Genomic DNA, 17,607 nt, shown 5'->3' on the forward strand with positions numbered 1-17,607 from the left:
CCTCCAACAGAGATACTGAAAAATACAAGAATTTAATCAGATTTGTAGCAGAAATCAATGATCAAGAATGTCATGATAATAATACACTCCAAATATCTCTATATATCCAGGATTAAAGTAAAATAAATGATACTAGACAAATCTCTCTCTCTCTCTCTCTATATATCTATATATATATATATATATATATATATATATATATATATATATATATATATATATATATATATATATATATTTGTGGACTAATATATATATATATATATATATATATATTATGTAAAACAATGTGATTACCAGATAAATATGCATCAGGAATGCACCAATATTGAAACATACAGCTTGTACAGTCCCTCACTGCAAAAAGGTTCCCAAAAGCACATAAAAAAATTAAGGAACTAAAATAGATAAATATGAATCAATTGGCACCATGCCTACTGCTAGGTGTGGGCTATAGGGGTATACAGAGTAGAGGAACTGTGTTCTCTGGAAAAATGGTTCAATAGTTCTTTAGGAATGAGTTTGGGTTGAGGTGGGGTGGTGATCTTTCAACATCCTGGCCTCACTAATGTTCCTGAACAAACCATCTCAGAGAACAGGTAAGCACTGGTGGGATCAGTAAAGCCAAACGGTGAAGAAAAACATTCACAATATCTCCTTAAGAATATTTTGATATTTTTAGGGGGTAGATAAATCCCTGTCAAAGTCAATTAAATAATCAAGAGACGCCTGCATGAATGCAAATTTGTAAATACTGAGGGTTTCATTCACAAAATGCAAACCAGGCCAGATAGAACTGATAAAAACCACTAAAAGTCAAAATTGTCTCGACAGATGAGACCAAGATTAACTTGTATCAAATGAATAATAATAAGTTTAACAGAATAACCCATGACTTCATTTATCACAGTTAAGTGGTTAAGATCTGACCAAAGTTCAGACATCTACTCAACAACTATTAAACCCAGCTCACGCTGAACAATGCAATACGATACATTATAGAAATCATAATGGGTAAATAGTGTACATACTGAATAAAATTAATATATATTCATCTCATAAACTTATATAATATATATCATGTTTCTATTCCATTAAAATAAAATCCAAGAAATTGACTTTGCTCGCATAGCTCTTTTCTCCCAACATAGAACCGGCACTGTTCCTGTTTGATCACCTAATTTTGAACAATTCAGCGCATTTCCACCAACAAAACTAGATTCTGGAAACCGAAAAGTTTGTTCCCAGCTGGAATCGAAAAAAAAGTAGAGTCCTCAGAGCTAATAAGAGCCCAGAACTAAAAGTTCCTTTAGTTGAAAAAGGGCTCTCAATGGCGTGGCCTAGATATTTAGAAAAATCTTTTCTAGAAAAGACAAACTCTGACCTTTCCTTGGAATGAAACCCTTTAACCCTACTTTGTTCCTCAACCATTATGCTAGAGATTAGGGGTGGGCAATATGTCCCTAAAATATTATTACAATATTTCAGAGTATTTTGTAGTAACAATATTTTTGGTTAAAAGTTACTTATATAGTGCCTTTCTAAAAACCCAAGGACGCTTTACACCTCGCATGTTTTACACACAACCATTTATACTCAGCACTCATCCACAAATTGGGGAAAAACAGCAGCCAATAGCATACAGCGTACCGGAAACAACCGTCCACCTGGAGGACTGCATTAGGCACTACAGCATTTACTCAGGACAGTACCAATCCATATCTGGCCACAGTCATACATACATTTCATACACGCACAATCCTATACAATACATATACCTATACATACAAACACAAATCAATTTAGAGTATTATTTTTTTCTGGGGAATTTAGCGTATCCAAATTACCTAAACTCCATGTTTTTGGACAGTGGGAGGAAACCGGATACCCCAGAAGAATGGGTTCAAGACCCCAGTGCTGGGAGGTGAACATGCTAACCACTAAGCCACCATGTCGATATGATTTTGTATCAAATATCAATGTAACAAATAACAAAAAATAATGTAACAATAATGTATCACAAAAAGTGCAGCAGTGTATGTAAACTGCAAACAAACAATTCAAAGTAAATACAGAAAAAAGCTAAATAAATACAAAAGACAGCTTTCAAAAATATTGCGATACCACGATAGGGAGTTTTTAATCATGTCAGAATTGTGGCCTATATTATTATGTACAATACAATATTCAACACCCATATTAGAGAGCCACACTCCTGTGCAGTTTTCCCCAATTTTCTGATTTAACAGACCAGATATTAGCACATATATGGTCATTTTGTTAAATGTGGATGTTCAAACTGAAGTTCATTGCAGAGAAAATACAACATTTTTGAAATTATGTGAGATATATGCCAATCAAACAAAAGTGTCTTTTAATTTTATTGTATTTCTCTCTTTTTTATGTGTTTCTAATAAGTAATGATATATGTTCTACAGCAATAGTGGTTTGTTAACAAGAAAAACAGAACAAAAGTGCAGGGGGTTGAGAAATACTGCTCTAAAGCACTTGTTTTGAGGTTTTACTCACCTTATATTGGGTAGGAAACAGTTTGGAGGTCAACCTCCTGCTGACCTTTGCCTTAAAAGACCCTCCCATAGACCAACGAGAAGCTAAAGCCTTAGCTATGCCTCTAACTGCCACCATTCTCTCTGTGTGTGGGTCTCAGACAGATAAATACACCAGTAACTGTGGAGTGCTGTGCTTTACTGGGATAATGAGGCTCCCAGTGAGTGTAGGAGGGCACTGGTGTGAGCAGCAGGTGGCTGAATGAAGAGTAATTAGGCAGCAGGCCGCTAATGGGTTTACCTCAGTGTCACAGCAGCCTCTTGTGGACGGAGGAGGAAACTGCAACCTCACCATTACAAACACCTCAGCAGAGATTTGGGGTAAATCCAGACACTTCTTTTACTTCTTCTTTCCTACTCCTTCTTCTCTTCTCCTCCTTTCCTACTCCTCCCCCCCTCTTTTCCTTCTTTCTTTCTCCCCCTCTTCTTCTTCTCCTTTCCCTCTCCCCCTTCTCTTCTTCTCCTTTCCTACTCCTCCCCTCCTCTTCTCCTTCTTTCCTTCTCCTCCCTTCTCTTCTTCTCCTTTCCTACTCCTCCCCTCCTCTTCTCCTCATTTCCTACTCCTGCCCTCCTCCTTTCCTACTCCTGCCCTCCTCTTTTCCTCCTTTCCTACCCCTGCCCTCCTCTTTTCCTCCTTTCCTAATCCTCCTCTCTTTTTCTCTTCCTTTCCTACTTCTCCTCTCCTTTTCTTCTCCTTTCCTACTCCTTCTCCTCTTCTCCTCCTTTCCTACTCTATCTCTCCTCTTCCCCTCCTGTCCTACTCCTCCTATTCTCCCCCTTTTATTCAACCCCTCCTCTTCTCATCCTTTCCTACTCCTGCCCTCCTCTTTTCCTCCTTTCCTACTCCTCCTCTCTTTTTCTCCTCCTTTCCTACTTCTCCTCTCCTCTTCTTCTCCTTTCCCACTCATCCCCTCCTCTTCTCCTTCTTTCTTTCTCCCCCTCCTCTTCTTCTCCTTTCCTTCTCCCCCCTTCTCTTCTTCTCCTTTCCTACTCCTCCCCTCCTCTTTTCCTCCTTTCCTACTTCTCCTCTCTTTTTCCCCTCCTTTCCTACTTCTCATCTCCTCTTCTTCTCCTTTCCTACTCATCCCCTCCTCTTCTCCTTCTTTCTTTCTCCCCATCTTCTTCTTCTCCTTTCCTTCTCCCCCCTTCTCTTCTTCTCCTTTCCTACTCCTCCCTCCTCTTCTTCTCCTTTCCTACTCCTTCTCCTCTTCTCCTCCTTTCCTACTCTTCCTCTCCTCTTCCCCTCCTTTCCTACTTCTCCTCTCCTTTCTTCTCCTTTCCTACTCCTCCTCTCCTCTTCTCCCCCTTTCATTCACCCCCTCCTCTTCTCATCTTTCCTACTCCTCCCCTCCTCTTCTCCTCCTTTCCTACTCCTGCCCTCCTCTTTTCCTCCTTTCCTAATCCTCCTCTCTTTTTCTCTTCCTTTCCTACTTCTCCTCTCCTTTTCTTCTACTGTCCTGCTCCTGCCCTCCTCATTTCCTCCTTTTCTACTCCTCCTTACTTTTTCTCTTCCTTTCCTACTCCTCCTCTCTTTTTCTCCTCCTTTCATACTTCTCCTCTCCTCTTCTTCTCCTTTCCTACTCCTGCCCTCCTCTTTTCCTCCTTTCTTACTTATCCTCTCCTCTTCTCCTCCTTTCCTACTTCTCCTCTCCTCTTCTCCTTCTTTCCTACTCCTCCTCTCTATTTCTCCTCCTTTCCTACTCCTCCTCTCTTTTTCTCTTCCTTTCCTACTCCTCCCCTCCTCTTCTCCTTCTTTCTTTCTTCCCCTCCTCTTCTTCTCCTTTCCTTTTCCCCCCTTCTCTTCTTCTCCTTACCTACTTCTCCTCTCCTCTTTTCCTCCTTTCCTACTCCTCCTCTCTTTTTCTCTTCCTTTCCTACTTCTCCTCTCATTTTCTTCTCCTTTCCTACTCCTTCTCATCTTCTCCTCCTTTTCTACTCTTCCTCTCTTTTTCCCCTCCTTTCCTACACCTCCTTCCTCTTCTCCCCCTTTCATTCTCCCCCCTCCTCTTCTCATACTTTCCTACTCCTCCTCACCTCCTCTACTTATGGAAGCCAATTCCCACCACCTAAAATTAACTAAATAAAATCCAACATATTTTCACAGTTCATTTATAGTGGCAAATATTTTTTAAACAGAGCTAAATTGGTTTGGATATTTTTTTTAAATAAATTTGGATAGCTTAATAAATACAATTCATATTAACTCAAGTAATATTTGTCTGATATCAAAGTTTGTTTGATAATCTAAAAAGTATGATAAATATGCAAAAACACAAGAAACGCGACTATACATATGTATATTTTGAGATATAACTTTTTATAATACATGTAGATATGTTGGCTATATATCAGATTTACATATGGTATAACGCAGGCCTATGTGGTATATGGAACAGTGTCCAGTATGATCATTTGTATGTCTCTGAGGTTAAAAATACAGTATGCAAAGCAGACGGGGTGTAAAGTTGTTTGCAGGTCCAGGAATTACTGTACCTTCTATGTATGCCTAGATTTGCATGGGCATCCAATTTTGTATTCGTAACAGTAACAGTGTTTTCTGTGGTTCAAACAGCCCTCGTCAGTTTCTGTTCTATCAGCATTACAGACACGCAGAGGAGGTAAGGGCACCCCTTTTTATTTTTATATTATTTGTATTGCTTTATTAAATATTAAAACAATTTAGTTGTAGTTTTAAAGCTTATTTAAATAGCCCAAAGAGCTAAAGGGTTATATTTTATTAGCTGATATTATAGTTAGAGTATATCAGTATCCAGACACAGCAATACCTATATAAATTAACATCAATTAAAATATGTATGCCTGCTTATGAGCGTGGAATTAATCTTTAATTTTAAAATATTTTGTCTGGCAACTTTTAGAAACCTTGGTGTAATAAATATTAATATTCAGAAAGTGTCAGAAAATGCATTTTTGTTATTTATTTCAACAGCCAATAACTTGAAGTCTCTATTTTTGATGTTTTTGAATTTGGCATTTGGCAAAATGATCATAATGAAGGGACCAATAGAAATGCCCCAAAAGGTGTTGGAATATTTTTGGGTCTTTGGGTTTTTGGCTTCTCCTGTAAATTTGCTGTTTGTGGACTGACTTACAGATTTTCTATGATACATATATATTTTTTTATTTATTCTTATTTTAATTGAATTGAATTAAAATGAATTACATCAAGAATAATATATCTGACCCTATTCGGTTTGAGTTAAATATTATATAGCTGCTGCATATTACATTGATATCTCAGTTTTATTTATTTATTTTTTTCAGTATTTTTTATTTTAAATCACCTTCTCAAGCTGAAGCTAAAGTATTTTTAATGCCATATCAATCTCCTTTTCTTGATTGTCTATTTATATGATTTTGCATTTTTGCACCATTTGAAAGCACAAACTGCTATTTGCATTGTGTCTTCATTTTACTATTAATGTACCAATAGAAATTACAATTTTCTTGGATCATTTGGAATAACTTTCATATTAACCCTGCTGAGAAATCCGGCTCAAGTTATTTCTGGTAACTGTTTTCAGACGGTTTAAGCTGGTCTTTGATCGTCAAGTTGGTTAAGAAGCTGGCCATGGAAAAACATACTGTATGCTAGTAAACTACGTGATAAAGTTCTAGATTATAATACGTAGAGTTTATGAAGTTGTGGGTTATAATATGTGGAGTTTATGAAGTTCTGGGTTATAATATGTGGAGTTTATGAAGTTATGGGTTATAATATGTGGAGTTTATGAAGTTCTGGGTTATAATATGTGGAGTTTATGAAATTCTGGGTTATAATATGTGGAGTTTATGAAGTTATGGGTTATAATATGTGGAGTTTATGAAGTTCTAGATTATAATACGTAGAGTTTATGAAGTTGTGGGTTATAATATGTGGAGTTTATGAAGTTCTGGGTTATAATATGTGGAGTTTATGAAATTCTGGGTTATAATATGTGGAGTTTATGAAGTTCTAGATTATAATACGTAGAGTTTATGAAGTTCTGGGTTATAATATGTGGAGTTTATGAAGTTCTGGGTTATAATACGTAGAGTTTATGAAGTTCTGGGTTATAATATGTGGAGTTTATGAAGTTATGGGTTATAATATGTGGAGTTTATGAAGTTCTGGGTTATAATATGTGGAGTTTATGAAGTTATGGGTTATAATATGTGGAGTTTATGAAGTTCTAGATTATAATACGTAGAGTTTATGAAGTTCTGGGTTATAATATGTGGAGTTTATGAAGTTATGGGTTATAATATGTGGAGTTTATGAAGTTGTGGGTTATAATATGTGGAGTTTATGAAGTTCTGGGTTATAATATGTGGAGTTTATGAAATTCTGGGTTATAATATGTGGAGTTTATTAAGTTATGGGTTATAATATGTGGAGTTTATGAAGTTATGGGTTATAATATGTGGAGTTTATGAAATGCTGGGTTATAATATGTGGAGTTTATGAAATTCTGGGTTATAATATGTGGAGTTTATGAAATTCTGGGTTATAATATGTGGAGTTTATGAAGTTCTGGGTTATAATATGTGGAGTTTATGAAGTTGTGGGTTATAATATGTGGAGTTTATGAAGTTATGGGTTATAATATGTGGAGTTTATGAAGTTATGGGTTATAATATGTGGAGTTTATGAAGTTATGGGTTATAATATGTGGAGTTTATGAAATGCTGGGTTATAATATGTGGAGTTTATGAAATTCTGGGTTATAATATGTGGAGTTTATGAAGTTATGGGTTATAATATGTGGAGTTTATGAAGTTGTGGGTTATAATATGTGGAGTTTATGAAATGCTGGGTTATAATATGTGGAGTTTATGAAATTCTGGGTTATAATATGTGGAGTTTATGAAGTTCTGGGTTATAATATGTGGAGTTTATGAAGTTGTGGGTTATAATATGTGGAGTTTATGAAGTTATGGGTTATAATATGTGGAGTTTATGAAGTTATGGGTTATAATATGTGGAGTTTATGAAGTTATGGGTTATAATATGTGGAGTTTATGAAGTTATGGGTTATAATATGTGGAGTTTATGAAGTTATGGGTTATAATATGTGGAGTTTATGAAATGCTGGGTTATAATATGTGGAGTTTATGAAATTCTGGGTTATAATATGTGGAGTTTATGAAGTTATGGGTTATAATATGTGGAGTTTATGAAGTTGTGGGTTATAATATGTGGAGTTTATGAAGTTATGGGTTATAATATGTGGAGTTTATGAAGTTATGGGTTATAATATGTGGAGTTTATGAAATTCTGGGTTATAATATGTGGAGTTTATGAAGTTATGGGTTATAATATGTGGAGTTTATGAAGTTCTGGGTTATAATATGTAGAGTTTATGAAGTTCTGGGTTATAATATGTGGAGTTTATGAAGTTGTGGGTTATAATATGTGGAGTTTATGAAGTTATGGGTTATAATATGTGGAGTTTATGAAGTTATGGGTTATAATATGTGGAGTTTATGAAGTTATGGGTTATAATATGTGGAGTTTATGAAATGCTGGGTTATAATATGTGGAGTTTATGAAATTCTGGGTTATAATATGTGGAGTTTATGAAGTTATGGGTTATAAAATGTGGAGTTTATGAAGTTGTGGGTTATAATATGTGGAGTTTGTAAAGTTCTGGGTTATAATATGTGGAGTTTATTAAGTTCTGGGTTATAATATGTGGAGTTTATGAAGTTATGGGTTATAAAATGTGGAGTTTATGAAGTTCTGGGTTATAATATGTGGAGTTTATGAAGTTCTGGGTTATAATATGTGGAGTTTATGAAGGTCTAGGTTATAATACGTGGAGTTTATGAAGTTCTGGGTTATAATACGTAGAGTTTATGAAGGTCTAGGTTATAATATGTGGAGTTTATGAAATTCTGGGTTATAATATGTGGAGTTTATGAAATTCTGGGTTATAATATGTGGAGTTTATGAAGGTCTAGGTTATAATACGTGGAGTTTATGAAGTTCTGGGTTATAATACGTAGAGTTTATGAAGGTCTAGGTTATAATATGTGGAGTTTATTAAGTTCTGGGTTATAATATGTGGAGTTTATGAAGTTATGGGTTATAAAATGTGGAGTTTATGAAGTTCTGGGTTATAATATGTGGAGTTTATGAAGTTCTGGGTTATAAAATGTGGAGTTTATGAAGTTCTGGGTTATAATATGTGGAGTTTATGAAGTTCTGGGTTATAATATGTGGAGTTTATTAAGTTCTGGGTTATAATATGTGGAGTTTATGAAGTTCTGGGTTATAATACGTAGAGTTTATGAAGGTCTAGGTTATAATATGTGGAGTTTATGAAATTCTGGGTTATAATATGTGGAGTTTATGAAATTCTGGGTTATAATATGTGGAGTTTATGAAGTTATGGGTTATAATATGTGGAGTTTATGAAGTTATGGGTTATAATATGTGGAGTTTATGAAGTTCTGGGTTATAATATGTGGAGTTTATTAAGTTCTGGGTTATAATATGTGGAGTTTATGAAGTTATGGGTTATAATATGTAGAGTTTTATGAAGTTATGGGTTATAATATGTAGAGTTTTATGAAGTTCTGGGTTATAATATGTGGAGTTTATGAAGTTCTGGGTTATAATATGTGAAGTTTGTAAAGTTATGGGTTATAATATATTCATAAAATTCTGGTTTATAGAAATTGGGGTTATGAAATTTTAGGTCACAGTAAGTGAAGTTTATGAGGTTTTAGGTCACAGTAAGAACCATATAAGAACGTTTAGCGATGTTTTCAGGCAGTTTATTCTGTATAATAACTTTATTAGTGTATTACTGTAAATAACTTTACTGTTTACCCTTATCAGAACAATGGGGGTGGCTGGTGCAGGACTAACATATCTTCTCTTCTCTACTTTGCTATGTGAGTATCCTGCTGTAACTATCATAATATTATACCACTCTGTGTGTGTGGTGTTCTATTCTGCGTGAAAGCACTTTTACAGATTCTTCCAACTAAATAGAACCTTTCACTTTGGTATCCATCCAGCCACTCACCCTGCTGTATGCTGCACAGTTCAATGCAGCATCTGGAGTCTGTGGCACATATACTGAATGGCTGTAGTACTCTTAAAGGCTTGTATGTTGCCCGACATGACAGACTTATGGACCTGATAGCTGCTCAGCTTCCACATTTAAGAAATGAACTGGTTTTTAAACATTCCACAGTTCAATCTGAGTGGTTCGATGTACCATTTGAAGTTTTTTCAGGAATTGCCAACACACCAAATATTGTATGTGTGTCCCAGAGTCAAAGGACGGCTGTGCTGTATGAAATATCATGTGCATTTGATCTGTATTTGGAAGAGTCATGTATTTCAAAAATGTAACGAAGTACCAACCTCTGGTTAGGGTTATTGAAAATGTAGGATTTAAATGCCAACTAATAGTCCTGGTGTTTGGAAGTCTTGGTCATGTGCATAGATTGGCAGTGCATGGTCTTGGTCTTGGGAGATTATGTAGAGTAAAAGCTAAACAACTAGTAAAGTACTGCTCTATTTCAGCGATCACTGGGAGTATGCATATTTGGAAAAGGCGCTGTTTTCTTTATCCATAAGTAGAGAATACATGAAATGTTGTAATACCTTGTGTGAACTGTATGTGACATGTTTGGACAATTTTTTCTGAAATATTTAATTTCCTTATTGTTTATTATATTGTATAAGGAAACAAAATAAAGTAAAAAATGTGTGTGTGTGTGGGCACCGAGTGGCCCAGCGGTCTAAAGCTCTGCCACTATGAGCGGGAGGTCACCGGTTCGAACCCCCGCTCAAGCAGCTTTGCCATCAAGCTCCTGGTGCTCAGAGGGAGCAAAATTGGCCTTGCTCCCTCCGGGTGGGTAGATGGCGCTCTCTCCCCACATCACTCCTACGGTGATGTCTGCAGCACACGGCGTCTGTATCGAAAAGAAGCGGTGGCTGACTTGACATGTATCGGACGAGGCATGTGTTAGTCTTCACCCTCCTGGTGTGTTGGAGCATTACTAGTGATAGGGGGAGTCCTAATAAGTGGGTAATTGGATGTGTAAATTGGGTAGAAAATGGGAAAAAAATTTAAATAAAATTATATAAAAATGTGTGTGTGTGTGTGTGTGTGTGTGTGTGTGTGTGTGTGTTGACTATATATTTATATCTACATCATTTCATTTCTTTCTCTCTGTCTCTTCAAGTCTCTGGCTTTCTGGCTCATCAAGTACTAGCGGACTCTCTCTGTGTACCGTATCAGTGCCTGAACTGTAGTGCATCTGGTAAGTGGAAGTGGATGAGTCTTTACTCGTCCATTCTTTATCTATTCATTACAGACTGGCCATAGAGCTGTATCACACCTGGACACACCTTACATTCTTTGGTTTTTCATTATTTATTTATTTTTTGTAGATTAATACTCTACAAAAGTCCTACAAACTATGAAGACAAATATATGGACGTATTTAGTCATATTTATATATGTTTTAGATTCTTCAAAGTAGTCCCTCTTGCTTAGATTAGACAACTTTGCACATCTTGGCTGGATTTTCTCAGTCAGCTTTATGAGGTAGAGTCACCTGGGATTCAGGCTTTCAGTTAACAGCTGTGTTGAACAAGAGTTAATTTGGTGAATTTCTTGTCTCCTAATGTGTTTGAGAGCATTAGTTGTAAAGTAGTGAAGAGGTAGAGTTGGTATTCAGTGAATAGCTCTATTTGAGTAATGTTCTAAATCATATTATAACAAGAACTACTCAACTAAATAAAGAAAAAATACTTTAAGAAATTTCAATCTGAAATATTACAACAACTTACAAAGTATCCTCAAGTGCAGTCAAAAAAACAGTCAAAAACTTTAGGATGAAACTGGCTCTCATCAGGACAGCACCAGGAAAGGAAGAGCAAGAGTTTCCTCTGTTTTGCACAGGATAAGTTCATCAGAGTTGCCAGCATCAGAAACCACAAGCTAACAAGACTGTCTGTGTGCAACAGGGGCTTCACAGATAAGAGCTCCTAAACGCTTCTTCACATAGTATTTTGGTTTGTTTAACACTTTTAATTTACTACATGATTGCTTATGTGTTTAATTACATTGAATAAGAAGGTATGTCCAATTTTTTTACACTATGCTTAACATGTTTTTACAACATTTTTGGTTGGACCAATGGATAGATCGAGGCCTGTGTAAGTATATTGTTTATTGATTATTGATTATATTAATAAAGTATATTGATTCTCTGTAACTCCTGCAGGAAACTGCCAGCTGTGCTCCAACACCTCAGTAGCCAACAGTACCAGCTGCATTGGTCAGTAGCAAAATCTTTTTTTCCCAACAGAAAAAGAGCAAATGATTGATGATATTTGACAGATGACTGATCATTCTTTCTTCCTCCATAGATGCTCCCAAAATCTGCATCATAGGTATCTCATCTTCATTACTCAAATCTCATCAACAATTCATACAGTTTTATCTTTTATTAAGACTGCATTTAGCTGATACTCTTATTCAGAGTGAGTTACATTTGAATCATATTACAAAGGTAGGAGAATGCTGGAAAATAGAAATCTAAGATATTTTTATGTTTTTCTGCTCAACTTATTAATATACATCCATTCATGCTTTTCAGGCCTGGAACACATAATAAGCAAAATTGGAACAGTAAATCTTTCACTACTTTCTAATGTACCCATTTCTTCTTACACATAACACATAAGAAACTTTTTGGCATTGATGATACGTGATAAGTGATGATGTGCTTCAGGTGTTATCTTGTGCCATTTTTTCCTGCAAAAATGTCTTAAGGGGAAAGGACAAACTTCATGCAGCATGTGGTTTAGTCTTGTCTTGATGAAAAACACATGGGCATCCCTTAGAAAGATGTAATCTTAAAAAAAACAGCATATGCGGCTCTAGAATCTCAACATAATTCTCTGCATTAAAGCTTCATCACAGGGGGGCGCCGAGTGGTCCGAGTGGTCCAGCGTTCTAAAGAGCTGCCACTATGAGCAGGAGGTCGCAGGTCATGCAGCTTTGCCATCAAGCTGCCGGCGCTTAGAGGGAGCAAAATTGGTGCTCTCTCCTCACATCATTAAAGGGTGATGTCTGCAGCACAGGGCATCTGTGAGCTGATGTATCGGAACCGAGTCACTGCACTTTCCTCTGAGTGCACTGTGATGCTACTCAGCAATCAGCTCGAAAAGAAGTGGTGGCTGACTTCACTTGTATCGGAGGAAGCATGTGCTAGTCTTCACCCTCCTGGTGTGTTGGGGCATCACTAGTGATAGAGGGGGAGTTCTAGAGAGTGGGTTGGGTAATTGGCTGTGCTAAATTAGGGAGAAAATTGAAATAAAAATTATAAAAAAAAGCTTCATGAAAGAAGAATTTCCTTTTGTTAAAGGGGTAATCAGATTAATTTTTCAAAGTAACTATGTCATCCCTGATAATGGTCCATCCCAGATTCCTCCAAGCCCAGTAGAGAAGTGGATGCCGCTTCTGGACATGTTTAACACAAGGCTTCTGTTCTGCAGAGGCTACAAGTGGAAAATATAAACATATTTAATCATTCATTATTAAATATGTATTAATTAATCACTCATTAAACATCACTTAACCAGGTCACAACCACTGTACCTATCTTTGGAACTGTGTTACATTCCACAGACTTTGGTACTAAAATCAAGCCCAAAATGTTCTTTTAAAATGTGTTGCAAGTCTAAAATGCAGGAATGGGTTTATATTAATAAATACAATTAAGTTCATTAGTTAAAACATGAAATACCCAAAGTTTTACAATGTCTGCAATCACATTAAAGTCAGTGCAAATGTAACAAACACATAATTTTAGTTTTTTTGCATTTTTCACACTCCCAACTTTTTTTATTTAAAACACAACAAAATCAGCTTATAAATAGACTAAAAGAACTGTGGTTGGGCTCTGACCTTTACACCCTCTCCCCCCCCTGCAGATGCCGCTGTAAAGCTGATTGCTGAGTCTTTCCAGGTTGAAGAACGATCTGCACTGACTGTGTACTGTAATCATAGCCTGCCTCAAAACATGAACACAAATTTCATGTGGCTACTAAATAACAATGAGATGATGGGTGAAATCAACAGGAGCCTGGTTGTGAAGATCAATGAGACAATAAAACTGGCCTGCACGGTGTTCAGTCCATGTGGAAACTTCAGCTCTAACTCTCAAGAAATAACTATCAAAGGTGATTTTTCACATTGTTCTTTTAGACAAACATTACCACTGACAATCCCAATTTACCAATTAAAAATACTTGTTTTTCTGATATTTGGTAGCTGGTTTACCTGCTCTTCACCAACAAAAAGTATGAGTAAACTGATAAATTACTGTGCTGGTCGGTTATTTATCTCTGTGTTACTGAATTCTACTAAAGCATAAGTAGACTGATAAATCACGACACTAATCAGGTATTTATCTCAGTGTTACTGAACTCTACTAAAGCATGAGTAGACTGATAAATCACTGCGCTGATCAGGTATTTATCTCAGTGTTACTGAACTCTACTAAAGCATAAGTAGACTGATAAATCACAGCACTAATCAGGTATTTATCTCAGTGTTACTGAACTCTACTAAAGCATGAGTAGACTGATAAATCACAACACTAATCAGGCATTTATCTCAGTGTTTCTGAACTCTAATAAAGCATGAGTAGACTGATAAATCACAGCACTAATCAGGTATTTGTCTCAGTGTTACTGAACTCTACTAAAGCATGAGTAGACTGATAAATCACAGCACTAATCAGGTATTTGCCTCAGTGTTACTGAACTCTACTAAAGCATGAGTAGACTGATAAATCACAGCACTAATCAGGTATTTGCCTCAGTGTTACTGAACTCTACTAAAGCATGAGTAGACTGATAAATCACAGCACTAATCAGGCATTTATCTCAGTGTTTCTGAACTCTAATAAAGCATGAGTAGACTGATAAATCACAACACTAATCAGGTATTTATCTCAGTGTTACTGAACTCTACTAAAGCATAAGTAGACTGATAAATCACAGCACTAATCAGGTATTTGTCTCAGTGTTACTGAACTCTACTAAAGCATGAGTAGACTGATAAATCACAGCACTAATCAGGTATTTGTCTCAGTGTTACTGAACTCTAATAAAGCATAAGTAGACTGATAAATCACAGCACTAATCAGGTATTTGTCTCAGTGTTACTGAACTCTACTAAAGCATGAGTAGACTGATAAATCACAGCACTAATCAGGCATTTATCTCAGTGTTTCTGAACTCTAATAAAGCATGAGTAGACTGATAAATCACAACACTAATCAGGTATTTGCCTCAGTGTTACTGAACTCTACTAAAGCATGAGTAGACTGATAAATCACAGCACTAATCAGGCATTTATCTCAGTGTTTCTGAACTCTAATAAAGCATGAGTAGACTGATAAATCACAACACTAATCAGGTATTTATCTCAGTGTTACTGAACTCTACTAAAGCATAAGTAGACTGATAAATCACAGCACTAATCAGGTATTTGTCTCAGTGTTACTGAACTCTACTAAAGCAAGAGTAGACTGATAAATCACAGCACTAATCAGGTATTTGTCTCAGTGTTACTGAACTCTACTAAAGCATGAGTAGACTGATAAATCACAACACTAATCAGGTATTTATCTCAGTGTTACTGAACTCTAATAAAGCATGAGTAGACTGATAAATCACAACACTAATCAGGTATTTATCTCAGTGTTACTGAACTCTACTAAAGCATAAGTAGACTGATAAATCACAGCACTAATCAGGTATTTGTCTCAGTGTTACTGAACTCTACTAAAGCAAGAGTAGACTGATAAATCACAGCACTAATCAGGTATTTGTCTCAGTGTTACTGAACTCTAATAAAGCATGAGTAGACTGATAAATCACAGCACTAATCAGGCATTTATCTCAGTGTTTCTGAACTCTACACTAAAGCATGAGTAGACTAATAAATCACTGTGCTGATTAGGTATTTATCTCCGTGTTACTGAACTCTACTAAAGCATGAGTAGACTGATAAATCACAGCACTAATCAGGTATTTATCTTAGATTATCCAAAAGCAGTTACCAGCAAAAGATGGTCCTGAGCTGGATTCTTTAACGTGTACCTATATGGTTGGTGTTTCTATAAAAATTGCACCTCCGTATATACATTCATTTTAGCTCATTTAAACGCATTCATTTGTTGATTGTTCATTGAGTATTTTTCTTTTACAGATGGAAGTGGGCTCATTATCCTGATCTGTGGAGTAGGAGCTGTGGTGGTTATTGTCATTCTGGGTGTTGTCATGAAAATTATAATAAAAAGAAATGAAGGTGAGCTCGACCAGCGATGCCTTTCTTTTTCAGTTATTTTAAATCATTGTCATTGTCATTAAATCATTGAATCATTCCACATTGTCATATGGTAACATATGTGGGTAATTTAAAATTGGTGGCCTCTCTGTTTTTCTCTCTCTTATTTTTTAGTCCAAAACGAGGCAAGGAAGCGTCAGAGACAAGCACGCATGCAGAACATCAGCAGCACCACCGAGGTCACAGGATACTGGTGAAGAGAGAAAGAAATGTATTGTTCTATACAGCGAATGTTGAGAAGACATTAGCCAAAATTGAGTAATAAGAAATTGTAAAATTGACCCTGCTATTTGCTTGGCTGAGAGGCGTTTTATGAGTGACATTATCAGCAGATAATGCACTGTAACCGAAGCTCTCCATGTATTACTCCACCACATACAGATAACCTAGCAACAATGCAGCGCTTACAAACCAAGTGCAATATCATTTGATGTCACCATTGGGAGATGCTAGATCCCATAGGCACAATGAATAAGCGTCATATCTCTAATAAGCAGCGCAGGAAAAGATGCTGTCCCACAAATAAATAAGCCCAGCAATGCGAAAATACACATTATTACACACATTATCAGCCACCAATATCAGGTTTTCTACAATCTACATAACTCGGCCTTCTGCCTTGTGCCTACGACCGCATGATCACAGCAGTGCCAATATGCCACATTATAGCATGAGTGTATTATTGCTTAATTATTTATCTAATTATCTACATTGTCAAACACAGTCCGGGTCGGAACAAGATTTCCCACCACTTTCCTCAGGCCCTGTTAATTCAGGCTCCAGAAAATGGTTTGATTTATTTTATATAAGCTATGTCGTTGAAAGTTTTTAGGAGTCGCACAGGTGCACATCTGACTGATAAAAACCAGGACAACGATCTACGGTCAGCCGCGAAATCATGTCTGGATCACCATGCGCACCTCGCCCAGAGCCTTTAGAAATCAACTATATAATAAAATATACTTAAAAATGTGTACAGTAACTATAAGTTATTATTAGATATGTTTTGGTCTGACATTTATAAGGATTTATATTTATGTTCAGTACATGGACTTTATTATATTATGAAGTATACTTTAAGCACAATGCTAACATTAATAATGCTAAAATCTATTTAAGAAATACATCCAAATAATATTCATGTAAAAGAGCTCTTGTATCAGAATGTGTATTGTTATTGTCTGCTGTGCATCTGATTCTGCGTAAGTTTCATTCAAAAATCACATTTTGTGGAGAATAAATATGTTCAGAACCATGAACCGATTTGTTCTGTGTACATTTTCTCCTGAACATGACTGGATCATCTGAATTATGACATTGTTTAAGAGTCATAATGCTAATATTGCTGCATGATAAGCTAATGCTACTGCATATCAGTTAGTCGTAATGAGGCAGGTTTGTGCAGTTCATGTAGGTGTGATATTTCCGTCTATTTATATGTATACAGTGTTAAATAGGGCCAGTGCTAGTATGATGACTGTGTTCAGCTAAAGAGTGTTAGCGGTAGCGTGTGGCGGGGAGGCTGATATTAGCTTTAGCAGATGAGGAGATAATCAGAAATGTGTTAAAGGTCATCTGGGAGGAGTGTTTATGACTGTAGCTGCTGCAGGAGCATTGCACAACTCATGCTAAAGCACTCGTAACCT

General features: G+C 36.3%; 1 protein-coding gene across 1 annotated transcript; it reads left to right on the top strand.

The window, feature by feature from the left end:
* The first annotated feature begins 4,993 nt into the window (after positions 1-4,993).
* Positions 4,994-17,206, top strand: LOC103026932 (uncharacterized). The gene is made up of 8 exons (XM_049474888.1): positions 4,994-5,185; positions 9,415-9,470; positions 10,776-10,853; positions 11,823-11,876; positions 11,968-11,991; positions 13,537-13,785; positions 15,824-15,922; positions 16,076-17,206. The coding sequence occupies exons 1-8, from the start codon at positions 5,070-5,072 to the stop codon at positions 16,156-16,158; spliced, it is 759 nt and encodes a 252-aa protein (XP_049330845.1). The 5' UTR covers positions 4,994-5,069; the 3' UTR covers positions 16,159-17,206.
* The last annotated feature ends 401 nt before the right edge of the window (positions 17,207-17,607 follow it).

The sequence above is a fragment of the Astyanax mexicanus genome, chromosome 2 (assembly GCF_023375975.1).
Source record: "Astyanax mexicanus isolate ESR-SI-001 chromosome 2, AstMex3_surface, whole genome shotgun sequence".
Classification (NCBI taxonomy): Eukaryota; Metazoa; Chordata; class Actinopteri; order Characiformes; family Acestrorhamphidae; genus Astyanax; species Astyanax mexicanus.

Coding starts and splice junctions, on each gene's coding strand:
- LOC103026932 (XM_049474888.1), top strand. CDS start 5,070: ATGCCTAGATTTGCATGGGCATCCAATTTTGTATTCGTAACAGTAACA. Junction 9,471..10,775: donor TCTCTTCTCTACTTTGCTAT/GTGAGTATCCTG, acceptor TGTCTCTTCAAG/TCTCTGGCTTTCTGGCTCAT. Junction 15,923..16,075: donor TATAATAAAAAGAAATGAAG/GTGAGCTCGACC, acceptor CTTATTTTTTAG/TCCAAAACGAGGCAAGGAAG.